Source organism: Oryctolagus cuniculus, chromosome 14 (genome assembly GCF_051225735.1).
Source record: "Oryctolagus cuniculus isolate XC-2025 breed Fujian yellow rabbit chromosome 14, ASM5122573v1, whole genome shotgun sequence".
Classification (NCBI taxonomy): Eukaryota; Metazoa; Chordata; class Mammalia; order Lagomorpha; family Leporidae; genus Oryctolagus; species Oryctolagus cuniculus.
The window spans coordinates 86,203,299-86,221,197 of record NC_142880.1 but is presented as its reverse complement, the minus strand read 5'-3'; the positions used below and the strand labels follow the sequence as shown (position 1 = coordinate 86,221,197).

General features: G+C 36.8%; 1 protein-coding gene across 14 annotated transcripts in view; it reads left to right on the top strand.

Moving 5' to 3' along the window:
• Positions 1-17,899, top strand: part of ADAMTS6 (ADAM metallopeptidase with thrombospondin type 1 motif 6) — a 318,047-nt gene that overhangs the window by 26,269 nt on the left and 273,879 nt on the right. For all 14 annotated transcript variants that reach the window (XR_016220205.1, XR_016220208.1, XR_016220206.1 and 11 more), the window contains exons 5-7: positions 8,444-8,655; positions 9,478-9,561; positions 10,097-10,242. Coding sequence is in view for 6 of the 14 variants with exons in the window: in XM_089312802.1 (XP_089168928.1) it covers positions 8,444-8,655; positions 9,478-9,561; positions 10,097-10,242 (442 nt within the window). In the remaining 8 variants the exon portion in view is untranslated. The remainder of the gene's footprint in view (positions 1-8,443; positions 8,656-9,477; positions 9,562-10,096; positions 10,243-17,899) is intronic.

Genomic DNA, 17,899 nt, shown 5'->3' with positions numbered 1-17,899 from the left:
AGCCTTCCTTGGGTCTCCCCTACGTGTGTAGGGGCCCAGGGACCTAGGCCATCCTCTACTGCTTTCCCAGGCCACAGCAGAGAGCTTGATCTGAAGTAGAGCAGCTGAGATGAACCAGCGCCCACATGGGATGCCAGCAACGCAGGTGGCAGCCTCACCGGCTACTCCACAACACCAGTCCCAATATAAAACTATTTAGAATTTGACATTTTTTTCTTTGAAAAGAAAAAAAAAAGAACTTGCCTTATGTTATCCAGGTAATGGATAAGCTTTCATGAGCTGGTATTCCATAGTACTGTTCTGTTAGCCTAGTACTTTTATCAGGCTAGTTTCATGCTAATTACAGGAATCTAGATTCTTGAATAAGGTAGTATTCAAAGATAGTAATAGCATTGAACTAGATAATTAGTATAATACAGAGTAGATACAACAAACCTGGACTTCAGTGATCAAGAGAAACTTCACGAAAGAAGTGATATCTATGCTGAGGCTTGAGGGAAAAAAGAAGTTTGGTGTGCAGAAGTCTGAGAACAATGACTGGAGCATTCCAGATAGAGGAAATAGTATTTACAAAGGTCCTGAGCCACATTCCAGAAATAGAGAGTTTATGTAATGAGGTATTAGAATGTGGGTTGGAGAGATAGAGGTTAGGTACATAGTTGCCAGGGAGAGAGGTTGTGAGAGATGAAACTGGGGAGATAAGAAAGGGCCAAATCATGAAGGGGTTGTAAAGTATATTAAAAAGTTTGTTTATCCTAAGTTCACTGGAAACCCATTAAGAGATTTTAAGCGGAAGGAGTGACATTCTCAGATTTGTGTTTTAGAAAGGCCACTGTGGCAATAGTGCGATGATTAAATTAGAGAAGAGCAAAACTAGAGGTAGGCAGTTAGGCAGATGAGAAGTCTAAAAATGGGAAAACTTAGAAAAATCTTGTATGTACATATAGTGTATGTGCATACATATAGTATAGTAGAAAGAAGATAGGCCTTGGTGTAGCTTTGGTCAGATTACCCAACCTCTCTTGAGTGCTCATATGAGTACACATTAGTTATTCAGTCAAATTGTAGATGTCATTATTATTAGGATGACTGTTTCCAGTATTTAAAGAGCTACAACATTTCAAGATAAAGTTTTCAAAAATTTTCCTGTGGCAAAATGTTTCAAATGAAGATTTCAGCTTAATGCAAGGAGTTCACTAACAAGTAGATTTAGTAAAAAATGAGATGGGATGCCTTATGATTTAATGAATGGCTCATTCTTTAGCTTTTTTTCTGTATTCTTTATAGGTCCTTTTTTTTCTGTCCCAAGTGTTAAGGGCTTTTGGAGTTCCTTGATCCATTGAATGTTCTCATTCTGCACAATTTCTTTTTGCGAAAGGCTTTAAAAATCTCTTAAACTATTAATTATGGGAGCTCTACAATGATCAAGGATAGTTGATACTAGATATTGGCCACTTGAAGTGAATCTACTTAAAGCATGATATAGAATTCCTTAGTAAATATTTTTTAATGTTTGATTGGTTATTAGTATTGTATGATAAAATTAAATGTAATAAATTTATCTTACTTTTAACAAAGTTTAGGCTCAAAGTACAACTATATATAAATTCTTTAAAACTAGGATTTAAATACTTATTTACTATGATATAATTTTCTTTGTATTTTTTCTTTACTTTATGCTGGTGAAATTCACTCTTTGTAGAAAATATTTAAAGATTTTATCATGTTATGAAAGGTATCTATTAATCCTTTGATATTCAAATTATTCTATTTTAAAGGGCCTAATCACATTATTTTAACTGAGGCAAATTTGTGTGTAGTTTTTAATGTTTTAGGCATGATTCAAACACATCTCCAAACCTCTTTTTACTTCAATCATAAAATTCTATCCTTTTTTGGAGAAGATTTTCTTCTGCTATTTGTATTATTAAACAGTCTTCCCTTCCTTCCCCCTCCCTCCCTTCCTTCCTTCCTTTCTTTTTTAAAGATTTATTTATTTATTTGAGAGGCAAAGTTACAGATTGAGAGAGGGAGAGAAAGAAAGAGAAAGGTCTTCCATCTGCTGATTCACTCTCCAAATGGCGCCCATACGGGATGCTGGCACTGAAGGCGGAGGCTTGCCTACTACACTGCAGCACCCACCCCTAGTCTTCCCTTTCAGTGTATTTCATTCGCTAGCCATTTCTGCTACCCATAAGCCAATCCATTTAGTTTAGGTCCTTATCACTGGCCTAGAACACTGTATTTCCTGCTTTTTCTCTCTCCAGGTTGTCTTTTTGTTTTTAGTCAAATCTGTCTCCTAAATCTGTTTACCTGTATTATATACCTTCATACACCCCCTCACTGGTTTCCTATTAGTAGGGATATGGTAGTAGTTCTCCAGTTCTGAGAAAATGTTACTGGATGTTGTTGACACAGTATTTTATGTTTAGTAAGTTTGGGAAATGTCTGGCACAGAACTTAACTGTGATAAGGTTTCAATTGTATAGAATAAGTGAGATATGACATATATTGCCAGTTTGTATCAAAATGTACAATGTAAAAACCCTTTTGAGTGTGGGTGTTTAGTCTAGTGGTTCCCACATTGGAATGCCTACATTTGGTTCCTGGCTCCACTCCTGACTGCAGCTTCCCTCAACAATGCAGCCCTTGAGAAGCAATGGTCGTGGCTCAAACAAGTGGATTCTTGCCACTCACATGGGAGATATGGTTTGTGCTCCTGACTCCAGGCTCTGGCTCTGGTAGAGCCATTGTTGTAGGCATTTGGAGAGTGAATCAGAAGATGGGACATCTCTGTCTGCCTCTCAAATAAATAAAAAATTTATTTAAAAATATTTATTTGAAAGGCAGAGTTTCAGAGAGAGAGAGAGAGAGAGAGAGACAGAGAATCTTCGCCCGGCTAGTTCACTGCCCAAATGGCTGCTACTGCTAGGGCTGGACCAGTCCAAAGCCAGGAGCCTAGAACTCCATTGGATCTCCTACATGGGTACAGGAACCCAAGGACTTGGGCCAGCTTCCGTTGCTTTTCCAGGTGTATATGCAGGGAGCTGGATAGGAAGTGTAACAGCTGGGACTTGAACCTTTGCTCACATGGGATGCTGGTGTCAAAGGCAGCGGTTTAAACCATTATACCACAATGCTGGTCCCATGAAAAATAATTTTAAAACACCCTTTTAACATTGGGTGTATTTGCCTCATATTCAGACATAAATTTTCCCATTCTAGATTTAAACTAAGTATTTTTTTAAAATTTATGAAAGTAGTATCTGTTCTTATATAAAACTTAGGAAATATAGGAATAAAAGGAAATGAAAATCACTGTTATTCTAGCACCCAGAGATAATTTAGTATTCTTCTGACCCAGTGTCATAGATATTATCTTTATACTTTTATATTTTCATTAGCTACTTATAGGTTCATTTACCACCTGTATTTAAAACTGTTCTAGGTGCTGGAGATGCAAAAATAAATAAAGCAGAAAAGGTTCTTGTTATCATGAAGCTTATATTCTAGTGAGGAAAGATAAAGAGTTAACTAAATAAGCAAACAAAGAAATAAATACATAGCTGTCAAGAAGTAGTAAGTGCCAAGAACAAAAATAAAATAGGTCAATGATATAGTTGTGAATGTCTGTATATGTTGTTTCATGTAGCAATCTGATTCATATGTTGGTTTGGGAAAAAGTTATTATATTGTCTGTTTATAGAGTATTTTTTGAAGATTTATTTATTTATTTGAAAGGCAGAGTTACAGAGAGGCAGAGGCAGAGAGAGAAAGAGAGAGAGATCTACCATCTGCTGGTTCATTCCCCAAATAGCCGCAATGGCTGGAGTTGGGCCAATCTGAAGCCAGGGGCCAGGAGCTTCTTCTGGGTCTCCCATGCAGTTGCAGGGGCCCATGAACTTGGGCCATCTTCTGCTGCTTTCGCAGGCCATAGCGGAGAGCTGGCTTAGAAGTGGAGCAGCCAAGTGGAGAGTTTACCTGATATGCCACAGCACCGGCCCCACTGTTTTTTTTTTTTGTTGTTGTTTTTTTTTTAACATTCTATAATCTGCCCAAAATTAAATGGAACAAAACATTTGCCACAAGTGTCATTTGAAGAACTAACATTTATTTTGAAACAAAACTAGTCATTCTTATAGGAGGATGTGTCAACAAGTTTGAGGAAAAATATAAGTAAAAGATATGTTTAGGGGCAGGTGTTGTGACCCAGTGGGTAAAGCTGCTGGCTGCGCCTTGGCATCCCATATGGGTGCTGGTTCACACCTGGCTGCTCCACTTAACTATCCAACTCATGCTAATGGCCTGGGAATGCAACAGAAAATGGCCCAACTGTTTGGGCCCTGCCAGTCACGTGGGAGACTTGGATAAATTTTCTGGTTTCTGGTTCTGGCCTGGCTCAGCCTGGCTGTTATGATCACTTTGGGGAGTGAACCAGTGAGTTGAAGACCTCTCTGTCTCTCCCTCTCTCTGTAATTCTGACTTTCAATTAAATGTATAAAGTTTTTTAGCTGGCGCCATGGCTCACCAGGCTAATCCTCCGCCTTGCGGCGCTGGCACACCGGGTTCTAGTCCCGGTCGGGGCGCCGGATTCTGTCCCAGTTGCCCCTCTTCCAGGCCAGCTCTCTGCTGTGGCCAGGGAGTGCAGTGGAGGATGGCCCAGGTGCTTGGGCCCTGCACCCCATGGGAGACCAGGAGAAGCACCTGGCTCCTGCCATCGGATCAGCGCGGTGCGCCTGCTGCAGCGCGCCGGTCTCGGCAGCCATTGGAGGGTGAACCAACGGCAAAGGAAGACCTTTCTCTCTGTGTCTCTCTCTCACTGTCCACTCTGCCTGTCAAAAAAAAAAAATATATATATATATATAAAATTTTTAAAGAAAGATAGTTTATTTTGTTGCAGAAATTTTGAAATCTAAGTATAGTTTTTTCATATGCATTTTCTATGAACATTTTGAAGATCCTATTTCATTTTAGATGAGCAAATGTTTTAGTTACACATCATTAAGCTTAACATTAACCAGTCAGTTGACAATTATAGAATGTAGATTTAGTTTTGTAATGAGTCTGTCATATTAGTTTAATTTCATGTTTCAATGAAACAAGATGGTATCTCTCTTGATTTTATTTATTCAGTATACATTATATATGTATATATACACATATATTATATATACATTGCATTATATATACATTTTATATGTATATATAATTCTTTTGATGGACATTGATGAATAAAAAGACCTAGTGTTTTTACAATATGTTATAGGTACATATATTTTTATTTTGAAAAAATGTTTATTTGAAATGCTTGAGAGGGCAAGAATGAGAGAGTTGAGAGAGAGAGAGAGTGAGAAATTTTTTTTCACTGGTTCACTCACCACATAGCCTCAATAGCCAGGGTTGGGCCATGGTGAAGGCAGGAGCTCAGAATTCCATCTGGGTCTCCCATGTGGGTATCAGGGACCCAATTACTTGAGCCATCATCTGCTGCCTCCCAGGTATGTATTATCTGTAAACTGGATTGAAATTGTAGCTGAAACTCAAATCCAGGCACTCTGATATAGGATGAGGGACTTCTTAGCAACAACTTAACCAGTTGAGCCACAATGCCTGTTACAAGATATATTTATATTCAAAGCATCTTTAGTCTGATGGAGTGATAGCCAAACAAACTAAACATTTTAAAAGCTAGAGGGTTAAGAATTATGGCAATGAGATGTTGATGATTATAGCAGTTACCTAAAACTGAATACTTATAAAATGAGGAAAGCAATTGCTTAATACTTAGGCCTCAATCATGTCTAATTCTTTTTACCATACTTTAAGTAAAAATAAGGAGAAATTGAATGAATCAACAAAGTTGAAGTGTTCAAAAGAATGGAAATTAAATCCTCTATTTAGACATTGAAAGTATCCAGCCAAAGAAAGGAGGAACGATTAGGCATAACTTTTTTTTTTTTAACACACTTGGGCCATCTTCCGTTGCTTTCCCAGTCATTTTTTTTTTTTTTTATTTGAAAGAGTTACAGAGAGAGGTAGAGACAGAGAGAGAGGTCTTCCATCCACTGGTTCACTCCCCAGATGGCTGCAATGGCCAGAGCTATGCTGATCCAAAGCCAGGAGTTTCTTCTGGGTCTCCCATGTAGATGCAGGGGCCCAAGGACTTGGGCCATCCTCCACTGCTTTCCCAGGCCATAGCAGAGAGCTGGATTGGAAGAGGGGCAGCTGGGACTAGAACCCATTTGGGATCCTGGCGCTTCAGGCCAGGGCTCTAACTCGCTGCGCCTCAGCGCCAGCCCCAGGCATAACTTAAATGCATGAAAGATTTTATGATCACAGAGTACGGGGCAGGAGAAATTGGTGTTATATTGATCCAGAAAATATTTTGGTCATTTCGTAACAACATTACCACCAACTCAGTGGTTTAAGTAACCTACTTCTATCATGTCACAGTTTGTGGGTTAGTTTGCAAAGGTGTATCATTTTCTTAGCCCCAGCCGGGAGCTGGGATGGAGACAGATTCTCATTTGTTGTTGGCAGCATTCAGTTCTTTGTGGATATAGGTAGCTTAGTTTTTGGCTGGGTGTCTGTCAGAGACCATCTGTGTTCCTTGTAATATAGGCTTCTCCAGTAGGGAGAAGCATGTTTTCTCTAAGCCACCAAGGAAGATGATAGTAAGGCAAATGCTACAATTACATAATAGAATTATGTATTTATATACATGTAATCGCATTTGTCCCATCATCTTTGAGAAATTCTATTGGTTAGAAGCAAGTCACAGTTCCTATTCATCCTCAAAGGGAGGAGATCCCAAAAGAATGTGAATATCAGGAAGCAGAAGTCATGGGGTTCACCTTAAGAGACTGCCATATTTAGACATGGGAAAACACTGACTATTGTACTGTTGAACTAGGAAGTGAAATGTCTCCGCCTCTATTGACTTTTAGGAATTAGACACTCAATTTATATGAACTTCAAAAGTTTTTCTGTGGGGGGCCAGCACTGTTGTGCAGCATGTTAAGCCGCAGCTTTTGATGCCAATGTCTCCTATCCTGGGACTGATTCAAGACCTGTGTATGCCGCTTCCACTCAGACTTCCTGCAAATGTGCCTGGGAAGGCACTGAAAGATGGCCCAAATACTTGTGGCCACTGCCACTCGTGTGGGAGACCAGAATGGACTTCCTGGGTCCTGACTGTTCTGGCTATTCAGGGAGTAAACAAGCAGATGGAAGCTTTCTGTCCCTCTCTAACTTTTCTATCTCTGTCACTCTGCCTTTCAAATAAATAAATAAATAAATAAATCTTTAGAGAAATGTACTTCACTGGTACTTGTCATGGTCATTTGCACCTCTTCTTAAAATTTATCAATCTTGCCCATATAATTTTGGAAAAGGAAAAGACTAAAGATTTTAGAAAAAATGAGAATAGAGCTACATTCTGTCAAGTGTGTAATACATATTAATTTAATTTTCCTCACTAATTTTTCAATAAGTGAGGGTGAGAAAGATTTTATGTTCATTATAAAGATAAAGAAGTAAACTGTGTGGAGGATCTCTACCTGCTCTCATTTATTTAATGAAGATGAAGATAAATGAGGCAAAGTTACAAATGCTAAAGGTGCTAATATATGTAATAAAATTACGGTACAAAAGTGTTTCCTCAGTAGTGAAAGACCAAATGTTCAGAAAACAAAGGGTATGCTATCATCCATATTAAATGTGATTTAAAGAGAACTGGGCTGGGATAATGATCTTCAACTCTCATTTTAATGTGCTTTATCTCTAGACTTTGAAAAAGTAATACTCTGAAAATACAGATAGTTGTAGATTGCAAAACTAAGTGAAAAAAGTAACTGACAGCCTTTTAGAATGGATATTTCTAGAATAATGGAATTATTTATAATTAAGATAATTTAGTAAAAGCATCTTACTTTAAAATAAATAGCAGCATTTTAGGAGTATATTTTTGCAACTTAATTGTTTATCAGAATTGTCTTAGGCTGTTTCAGAGATTCATGCCATAGTTTCTTTTTAAACAACTTTAAAGGACCTTAAAGTATGTATTTTAAATATGAAAATGTTATGTTATAATTACTCACTGGAATAATATGAAAATATTATGTTATAATTACTCACTGGAATAATATGAAATGACCATTTGAAAGTTTTTTAAGTAATTCATTTCATAGATTTATTGGGTTTTATTTTCATGAGAATTGGATGCCATTAATGTTTAGGATTTTTTTTCATATATTATCATGATTATTTTCAAAAATTTTAAGAGTTTAATTTTTTGTTGCTGCATTTCCTCATCCCCTTCCCTTACTTGGAAAAATCTTAATATATTAGAGAATTTGTCAAAAACATAGCTCCTTCAAAAATCTATAATTAAATAGGTTTAATTAGTGAGCCTATCTGAATTGGTTAATTGTTTTTATTGTAGACCTCACAAGAAGTGGCATACCTTGGTGGCTGAATGACACATCTACTTTTCCTTCTTCCTTACCAATTAATGACACACATATCCGCCACAGACATAAGAGATCAGTGAGCATTGAGCGGTTTGTGGAGACATTGGTAGTGGCAGACAAAATGATGGTGGGCTACCATGGCCGCAAAGACATTGAACATTACATTTTGAGTGTGATGAATATTGTAAGTTTGATCCCTCTATATAACATTTTACTTAGTAGTTTGTTGTGTTTTTGACTAGGGTCATGGATTTTTACTTTGAAATAAATAATGATTAGAAGTCACTTGTCTAAAATGTTAAAGAATTAATCTATTAATGTTTCCTTTACATAGAAATTAAATTTAAAGGTGATCCTATGGTTCATTTTCAGATATGATTTTTAAAAATAAGTTGTTAAGTCTTGTTTAAGGGGTTTTCTTTAACTTTAAACATCAGCTCACCCTCTACTTGCTATGTTATAGTTCAACTCTGGGAGAAAAAAAAAATTTTTTTTTTTGACAGGCAGAGTTAGACAGTGAGAGAGAGAGAGAGACAGAGAGAAAGATCTTCCTTCTGTTGGTTCACTCCCCTAATGGCTGCTACGGCCGGCGCGCTGTGCTGATCTGAAGCCAGGAGCCCAGGTGCCTCCTTTTGGTCTCCCATGCGGGTGCAGGGCTCAAGCACTTGGGCCATTCTCCACTGCCCTCCCGGGCCACAGCAGAAAGCTGAACTGGAAGAGGAGTAACCGGGACAGAATCCAGCGCCCCAACTGGGACTAGAACCTGGGGTGCCGGCGCTGCAGGCGGAGGGTTAGCCAAGTGAGCTGCGGCGCTGGCCAAAAATATTTCTTGAGGTAGACTTTGTATAGAAACTTTTTACCAAGGCGTTTCGAGTGTAGAGTTCTAAATGATTTGGGGAAAAAGAATACCTTTTTATTGTAGAAAGTTGTTTACCACTTTTTAAAAAAGCTGTTACCCTGTGAACTTTGTCTGACTTTGTGTCTTTTCTTATTTTCTGGAGGTCAGGTTGCCAAACTTTACCGTGATTCCAGTCTAGGAAACGTTGTGAATATTATAGTGGCCCGCTTGATTGTTCTCACAGAAGATCAGGTAAGAGTGAGTTACCTTATAAATCTAAAAGTGTTAGACCTGCTATGGAATTGTTTATTATAAGATGATATATTTTATTGTTGCTCTTCTTAAGAAGTTCTAGTTGAATATGAGTTTTTGCTCTGAATATTAAAATGTAAGCAAATTAGAAATACTTTAGAAGAATATATCTCTTATCATGTTAAAGCTATTTATATATGTATATATATATATACACAAGTATGTGTGTATTAGCTATATGTTTCAGTCTAAAGATGAACATTTGCATGGCATATTTTATAATAATGGCTTTGGTTGTTTTTTGAATGCTGACAATCTCATATTTTCACATTATCATTAAAGCTTGAACTAGGAAGAATGTTTAATTATATACTAAGTGAACTCTAGATCAGGTATTACACAGATAAAAATTGGCAAGAGATTATTCCTAGAAACCACTGCTTCTAATTATAGTCCCATTTTAGTCTTCAAAAATTTTAACAACCAATCTTAGTAATTTGTTTGGAACATTTCTGGTATGCATGTTGTATTACAGCCAAACTTGGAGATAAACCACCATGCAGACAAGTCCCTCGATAGCTTCTGTAAATGGCAGAAATCCATTCTCTCTCACCAAAGTGATGGAAACACCATTCCAGAAAATGGGATTGCCCACCACGATAATGCAGTCCTGATTACTAGGTATGGCTTATTCCAAGTATTTTTCCAATTCTTATGTGTTCGATATTATAACTATATTTGGTTCTATTTTAAGACTCATTCAGGTAGAGTATAGACAAAGCAAAATTATTGTAATTTACTTTTTGCTACTGAGAAGGACTCTATTACACTATCATTTTGTTTGCCTTAAGTGAACCAAATAAGAAAAAAAGAAGTTAAGATTTGACTTAGGAATTTGATAATAACCTCCCTTTTGCTTATGAGATTTGTACATGATATTTAATTGGAGGCACAAATAGTATTTGTTATTTGAACAAAATACATACTAAAAGGAAGATTAAAAATATGAGAAAATATATATATTTAAAAATAAAGTTGTTGATCTTGACTATAAAATATATTAACTATTATTGCCTCCAAGTTGTGTTGAAGTTTATTAAAAGGTTGGAGAATATTTTTGGAAAAGCTGAATAATACATTGCCTTACAAAAGAAAATTGCCTGGGAAAACTGTGACTGACAGTGTATGTTGAGATTTGCAGTCTTGAATAGGTATTATGCCAAATTTTCATTTGTTCACTTTCTTGAAAGTGGAGAAAGACTTAGAAAAATACAGTCTTAACACAGAGTTCCATTGTCTTGTGAGTAGATGTCTCACTGAGCCTGCCTATAGTTTTATCACCCAATATTTCAGCTGCAAATTTTTGAATTTCCAGAAAAAACCTTGTCAGTGTTATTTTGAATTAGTCATGTATTTCTATTACTTAAATTGTTGATTTCAATTATATTACTATTCTGTCATCATTTATTTTATTTTTAGTTTTTGCTTGACAAAAATAAAGTTTCCTAGGCAGTCTTTTTCATTTTCTGACCCAAATTTTCTAATAACCTATCATATAATCATTCATAATCTTATAGCTAAAACAAATGTATACAAAATGCTCTCTTTTCCAAGTTTACTTGTGTGGGGACATATTATTGGTGATTTGTGTCTATAAATATATAATGTGTATTTACCTTGTAACACACTATCAAGGTAAGAGTAGTAATATTACTGCTTTAAAAATCTGTTTCATAAAATCGTGTATATTGCTCAAGTCTTGTGTGTGTGTGTGCATGTATTGTATGTACAAGTACCTGTGTGTATGTGCATGTGTTGTCACAAAAAAGTATATGTGACTGTATAGTCCTAATCTGTTCTTCCAAGAGCTGATTTTTTTTTTAAAGATTTATTTATTTATTTGAAAGTCAGAGTTACACAGAGAGAGGAGAGTCAGAGAGAGAGAGAGAGAGAGAGAGAGAGAGAGGTCTTCCAATTGGTCCACTGCCCTTTGGCCACAATGGCCAGAGCTGCGCTGATCTGAAGCCAGGAGCCAGGAGCTTCTTCTGTGTCTCCCGCGTGGGTGCAGGGGCCCAAGGACTTGGGCCATCCTCCACTGCCTTCCCAGGCCATAGCAGAGAGCTGGATCAGAAGTGAAGCAGCTGGGTCTTGAACCAGCACCCATATGGGATGCCAGCGCTTCAGGCCAGGGCATTAACCTGCTGCACCACAGCGCCGGCCCCTGCATTGGCATTTAAAAATAATTATTTACTTATTTTAAAGACAGAGTCATGAAGGGAGGGAGAAACAGAGCCAGGATGAGGGGAGTGAGAGAGAGATATCTTACATCCGCTGGTTCATTCCCTAATGGCTGCAGCACCAGAGCTGGGCCAGGCTGAAGCCAGGAGCCAGGAACTGCATTCTGGTCTCCCAAGATTTTTACCTTTTGCATCAAATGATAGAAGTTACATCAAAAGCACACATTTATAAGCATTCAAGCAGTGAAATACATCTGGGCAGGTAGCTTCCCTTACCTTTTACTGACTATAACATTCAGCTTTCAACTTATTACTCTGAATTGGCCCAGATATTTTTCTGATCCTCTGCAGAGTTCCTCTTTGCTTTTGTAAGCTACTTTGAGTGTCTTTTTGATGTCTTAGATTCGAATGTAAAGTTTTCTCTTAGAATTTGTCTCTAATGATCAGGCTAGTACTAGAAATGATCTCAGGATTTAATAGGGATATAGTTTAAAGATTTCATATCTCATGTGGCTTTATATTAGCTAATGTACTAGAAGTTAGAAAAAGTCTCTTTGAAACAAAAGAGAATTTTTTTTTGGAATTATGAAATTCTCAAAATAACTTCTAGCCTATTTTCAAGTCCACAATTATCTTTGAATTACTAGGGCCACAAAGTGACTAATCAAAATGAGATGACTATTATCTTTAATATATAGATATAGTTATTTTACAGGGAGAGGAGGGGAGTTGTCAATAATTACTCTCCTTTGTATATCTTTGATTTGTGAAATTGAACATATGTTTAAACTATATTGCTACTTTTAGTAAAAATAATTACAAGAATTCCCACAGATGATTTTATATTAATGTTGAAAATAATGTCATATAACTCATGTATTAACATATCAGGTTGTGACCCTACTGTTTATAGGTAATGACATGATTTATGTTTGCTTGAAATGTCTGCTCAGTAGGGAGAATGTGTAATGTGTTTATTGAGAATTCCAGAGGAAAACTAATGAACATGTTTATCTCTGCTAAGCCAAATTTTGTCCCAGTAACTTAAATGTTTTAAGCAGAAAACCATTTGGAATTATAGTAACTTAGGCAACAATCGTTACTTTTATAAGCTCAAATGTTACTTCTCTTTAACAAATGAATCTTGTTGTTCTTTTAATTGACTTAAATTTGAAACTGGTTTGCAAAGTCAGCAGCTCCCTCTCATTATATGGAAGGAAAGCAAAAAATATGAATTTAGAACATTTTTAGTTTGGTAGCAATAATATTGAATTAATGCCAAAGAATATATATATATATATATATATATATATTTTTTTTTTTTTTTGACAGGCAGAGTGGACATTGAGAGAGAGGGACAGAGAGAAAGGTCTTCCTTTGCCGTTGGTTCACCCTCCAATGGCCGCCGTGGCCGGCGCACCGCGCTGATCCGATGGCAGGAGCCAGGTGCTTCTCCTGGTCTCCCATGGGGTGCAGGGCCCAAGGACTTGGCCCATCCTCCACTGCACTCCCTGGCCACAGCAGAGAGCTAGCCTGGAAGAGGGGCTACCGGGACAGAATCCGGCCCCAACCGGGACTAGAACCCGGTGTGCCAGCGCCGCAAGGCGGAGGATTAGCCTAGTGAGCCGCGGCACCAGCTGCCAAAGAATATTTTAAGATCATGTGTATCATACATATTTTTATATAAGTATGTTTGTGTATACATATGTATGTTTACTATATTGCTTATTTTTATTAATATACTCATATTAGTAATTTTTATTGATTGCTTCTTTAGACTAAATCTGCTAGAATTATTTGACGATTAGTAGTGCTCACCTAAGTCAGCTTGACATTTAATGACACTTTTTTAAGAAGTGGAATATAACACCATTTAACTAGGGTAAGAAATGATTAACACTTTGTACTTGAAATTCTAGAATTATAATTTAAGAAGATACTATAGGATTCTACATATATATATTTAACTTGTTATAAATATTTTAAATTATTTTTATTAAACTTTATATTTTTGCTTTGGTTACTTTTAGAATTCATACTTTGTTTTGAGAATGAGAGAGCTTTCATCTGCTGGTTAATTGCTCAAATACCTGCAGTGGCCAGGGCTAAGCCAAGTAGAAGCTAGAAACTGTCTAGGTCGCCCATGTCGGTGGCAGGGATACAGCTACTTGAGCCATCACCTGCTGCCTCCCATGGTGAATATTAGCAGGAATCTAGAACTTGGAATGGAGCTGGCACTCAAAACTAGGCACTCTACTATGGGATACGCATGTTCTACCTGGTGGCTTAACTGCTAGACCAAATGCCTACCCCAATTATTTATTTTTAAATTGTTAAATTAAAAATTTTATGTGTTTATTATATACAGCATGATATTCTGATATATGTATGCATTGTAGTATGACTAAATAAAACACTAGCTTGATAAGCTTTGTATTGACAAACTGCAAATTAATAGCTACTTAGGAATAACAACCTATAATTTGACAGATTATATAAGTTATTTTTATTTCCACTTGAAGTCAGGAAATATCCACCACAAGATTAAAGTCAAGCCAATTTCTAAATATATTTTATGGAGAAGTATTCAAGAAATGCATTTATAGCCTGAAAAACAGTAGGAATTTAATGTATTACCATCAATGTCTGACAATTAGCATGACTACACTAATACCTACATTTTTAGCTTTCTCTTCTCTAAAGTATTTTTCCACTTTTAAGATATTAATACATAACATTTTACATATCAAGAGTATGAATTATAGTCCAGGTTTTTTTGATAACAGCTTTATTGAGGTATAATTCATAGGTAATAACATTTTTACATTTAACATATAATTCAGTGGTTTTTAGTATAATGACAGTGTTGTGTAGCATTCACTGTAAGCCATTTTAGAATGTACCATCATTCCCACAGGATATCATTCCCCCATTGCCTTCATTCCCTGCCTTACCTTTGCTCCAGCCCCTTCTTTATAGATTTGCCTATTCTGAACCGTTTGTATAAATGAAATCATAACGTGGTCTGCTTCTTCTGTTTAGCATGTTTTCAAGGCTTGTGCATATAGTGTCATGTGTTGGTAGTTCATTCTCCTTAATTCTTTTTTTTTTTTTTTTTAAAGATGTATTTGTTTATTTGAAAGGCAGAGTTACAGAGAAGGAGAGAGAGAGAAAGAGTGCGCGCTTCCATCTTCTGGTTCACTTCCCAAATGGCTGCAATGGCCAGGCCTGGGCCAAGCCAGACCAGAGCCAGGAGCCAGGAACTTCTTCCTTCTATGTCATTGCATCGACTCAAGGACTTGGGCCATCCTCTACTGCTTTCCCAGGCGCATTAGCAGGAAGCTAGGTTGGAAGTGGAGCAGCTGGGTCTCAAACCTGCACCCACATGGGATACCAGCACTGTAGGCTGTGGTTTTAACCCACTGTGCCACAGTGCCATCCCCTCTTCTTAATTCTTTAAAATCAAAGGTACTTATTTTTTTAAGAATGCCTGTGTTTATAGGCTGTTCTTTATTATACCTTTCTAATTTTTCACTAATGAAAAGCATAGGACTTAAAAAAATACATCTCAAAATGTATATGCAAATATTGCACACCAATTCAATTAATTTAAGCAATTTATTCTTTTTTTAAAGTAAATGTATTCTCTGAAGAGCTCATGACTATGCTTTGGTACTCATGGATTGTAAAGGAATTAGAATTTCCAAAGTCAACTAATGTTTTCAGTGAGAGTTTAAAAATAGCTATAAAAATGATTTCTAGGTAAAACTTGGCCCATAATGCATAGATTTGACAAATTTTATTTTTTTAAAGATTTATGTTTTATTTGAGAGGCAGAGTTAGAGAGAGAGAGAGAGAGAGAGAGAGAGAGAGACAGCAAGAGAGGTCTTCCATCTGCTGGTTCATTTCCCAAATGGCCACAATTGTGGGAACTGGGCCAATCCAAAGCCAGGAGCCAGGGGCTTTTTCCGGGTCTTCCACGTGGTACAGTGGCCCAAGTACTTGGGCTGTCTTCCACTGCTTTGCCAAGCCATTAGCAGAGAGATGGATTGAAAGTGGATCATCTGGGACTTGAACCAGTGCCCATATGGGATGACAATGCTGCAGGCAGAGGTTTAACCTACTATGTAATTGAGCCAGTCCCAAATTTTCTTATTTTTAAAGAGTATATCTATCTGGATTATATATTGGCTTCATGATTATATATTAGAACAGATAGAAGAAAGGTAAATTAAATGTGGACATTATTTGATATTCATTTATGGATTTTTATCCTTAAGGAAATGCCAGTTAAATGTTTTATGACTTATTACCAAGCTTTTAAGGAATTTTAGGTTTATAGCATCATATGAAGCATGAATCCAGATTGTGATTGATTTGATACTTGAGCATTCTGAAATATTACTCTCTTACCACTCTGGTCCCACCATTCCCTTCCATCCCCATTGTCTGTACCCCTCCTCTTACATTCTTTCCCTTTCATCCCTGACTTACTGGTTCCTTACTCAAAAGTGTTTATCTACATTCTGTTTCCATTTTAATCTAAGACTATGACAGATTAGAGTGTCAATATCTTTTTGTGTAAACTGGAAAGCTTTTTTTTTAAAAAAATTTTTTTATTTATTTGAAAGCAGAAACAGAGAGAGAGAGAGAGAGAGAGAGAGAGATCTTCCCTCTGCTACTTTACTCCCCAGATGGCTGCAACATCTGGAGCTGGGCCAGGAGGAAGCCAGGAGCCAGGAACTCCATCCAGATCTCCCACATGGGTGACAAGAACTCAAGTACTTGAGCTTGAGCTGTCATTTGCTACTTCCCAGGCACATTAGCTGGGATCTGGGTCAGAAGGGGAGTAGCCAGGACTCAAACTGGCACTATGATATGGGATATGGGTGTCCAAGCTGTGACTTAACGCACTGCACCACAACTCCTGCTCCTGGAGTACTTCTAAGAGTGCAAGTAAGTGCCATTGACAGTTGTGCCCAGAGAGCAAGCACAGACCAGGACTTAGCAAAACATGATTATGGTCATCTCAAGCATATCTATGTTTGTTAAACTTCAACTAAAAATGCAGATAAGGAGATACTTTGCCATCAATGCCTAAGGTTGATGAAATACATGCAATTTAGTAAATTATCTTTGTAGACATTTACTAAAGTTTGTGCCTTATTTGTAGAAGGCACCATTAAGGAAAGGAAAGATGTGCTATAATGAACACTTTAAGGAATAATACCTTTAGTACTTATATTAGTTATGTGAATGTATTGATGTATACATACAAGAAAATTCTTGTCATGTGCCATATAATTAAATGCTTTACATATTCTTTTATAATTAAATATTAAATAACTGCGTGGGATAGACACTGTTCTTATCTCCATTTTATCAATGAGGAAACTGAGGCACAGGAAAGTTAAATGATGGCAAGATGACACAGTAATTAGTAGAACCAGTATTCTGTGTGTGGAGTATTTTCAGAGCAATTATGAAAGTGTTCAACAAGAAATAAAGTGGAAATTCTTTAAAATTGGTGCCTTGGTAGACAGATTTCTAAGGTGGTTCCCAATGATCTTTATGACCTTATATAATACTCTTTTCTTGTGTGGGCTAGACCTAGTGAATTGATATCCTAACAACAAAAAGTCTTCCTTCCCATGAACAAAATAAAATCTCCATTTCTTTAGGTTTTCTTTAATTTCTCTCATCAGTGTTTTGTGGTCTTTAGAGTTTTTATAATTTTTGTCATTTTTTATGTTATTGTCAGTGATACAGTTCTTATAATTTTAATGACTCAAATATAAAAATACAGTGGATTCTTACATATTGATTTATATCCTACAGCCTCATTGATTAGCTCATTTATTAGTTTCAGTAGCTTTTTAATAGATATTATTGGATTTTGTACAAAGATGATTGTGTCATCTGAGATTAAAGACAGTTTTACTTCTTTCTTTTAATCAATAATTAATTTTGGGGCTGGGGCTGGCGCTGTGGCACAGTGGGTTAAGGCCCTGGCCTGAAAGGCCGCCATCCCATATGGGCACTGGTTCTAGTCCCAGCTGTTCCTCTTTTGATCCAGCTCTCTGCTAAGGCCTGGGAAAGCA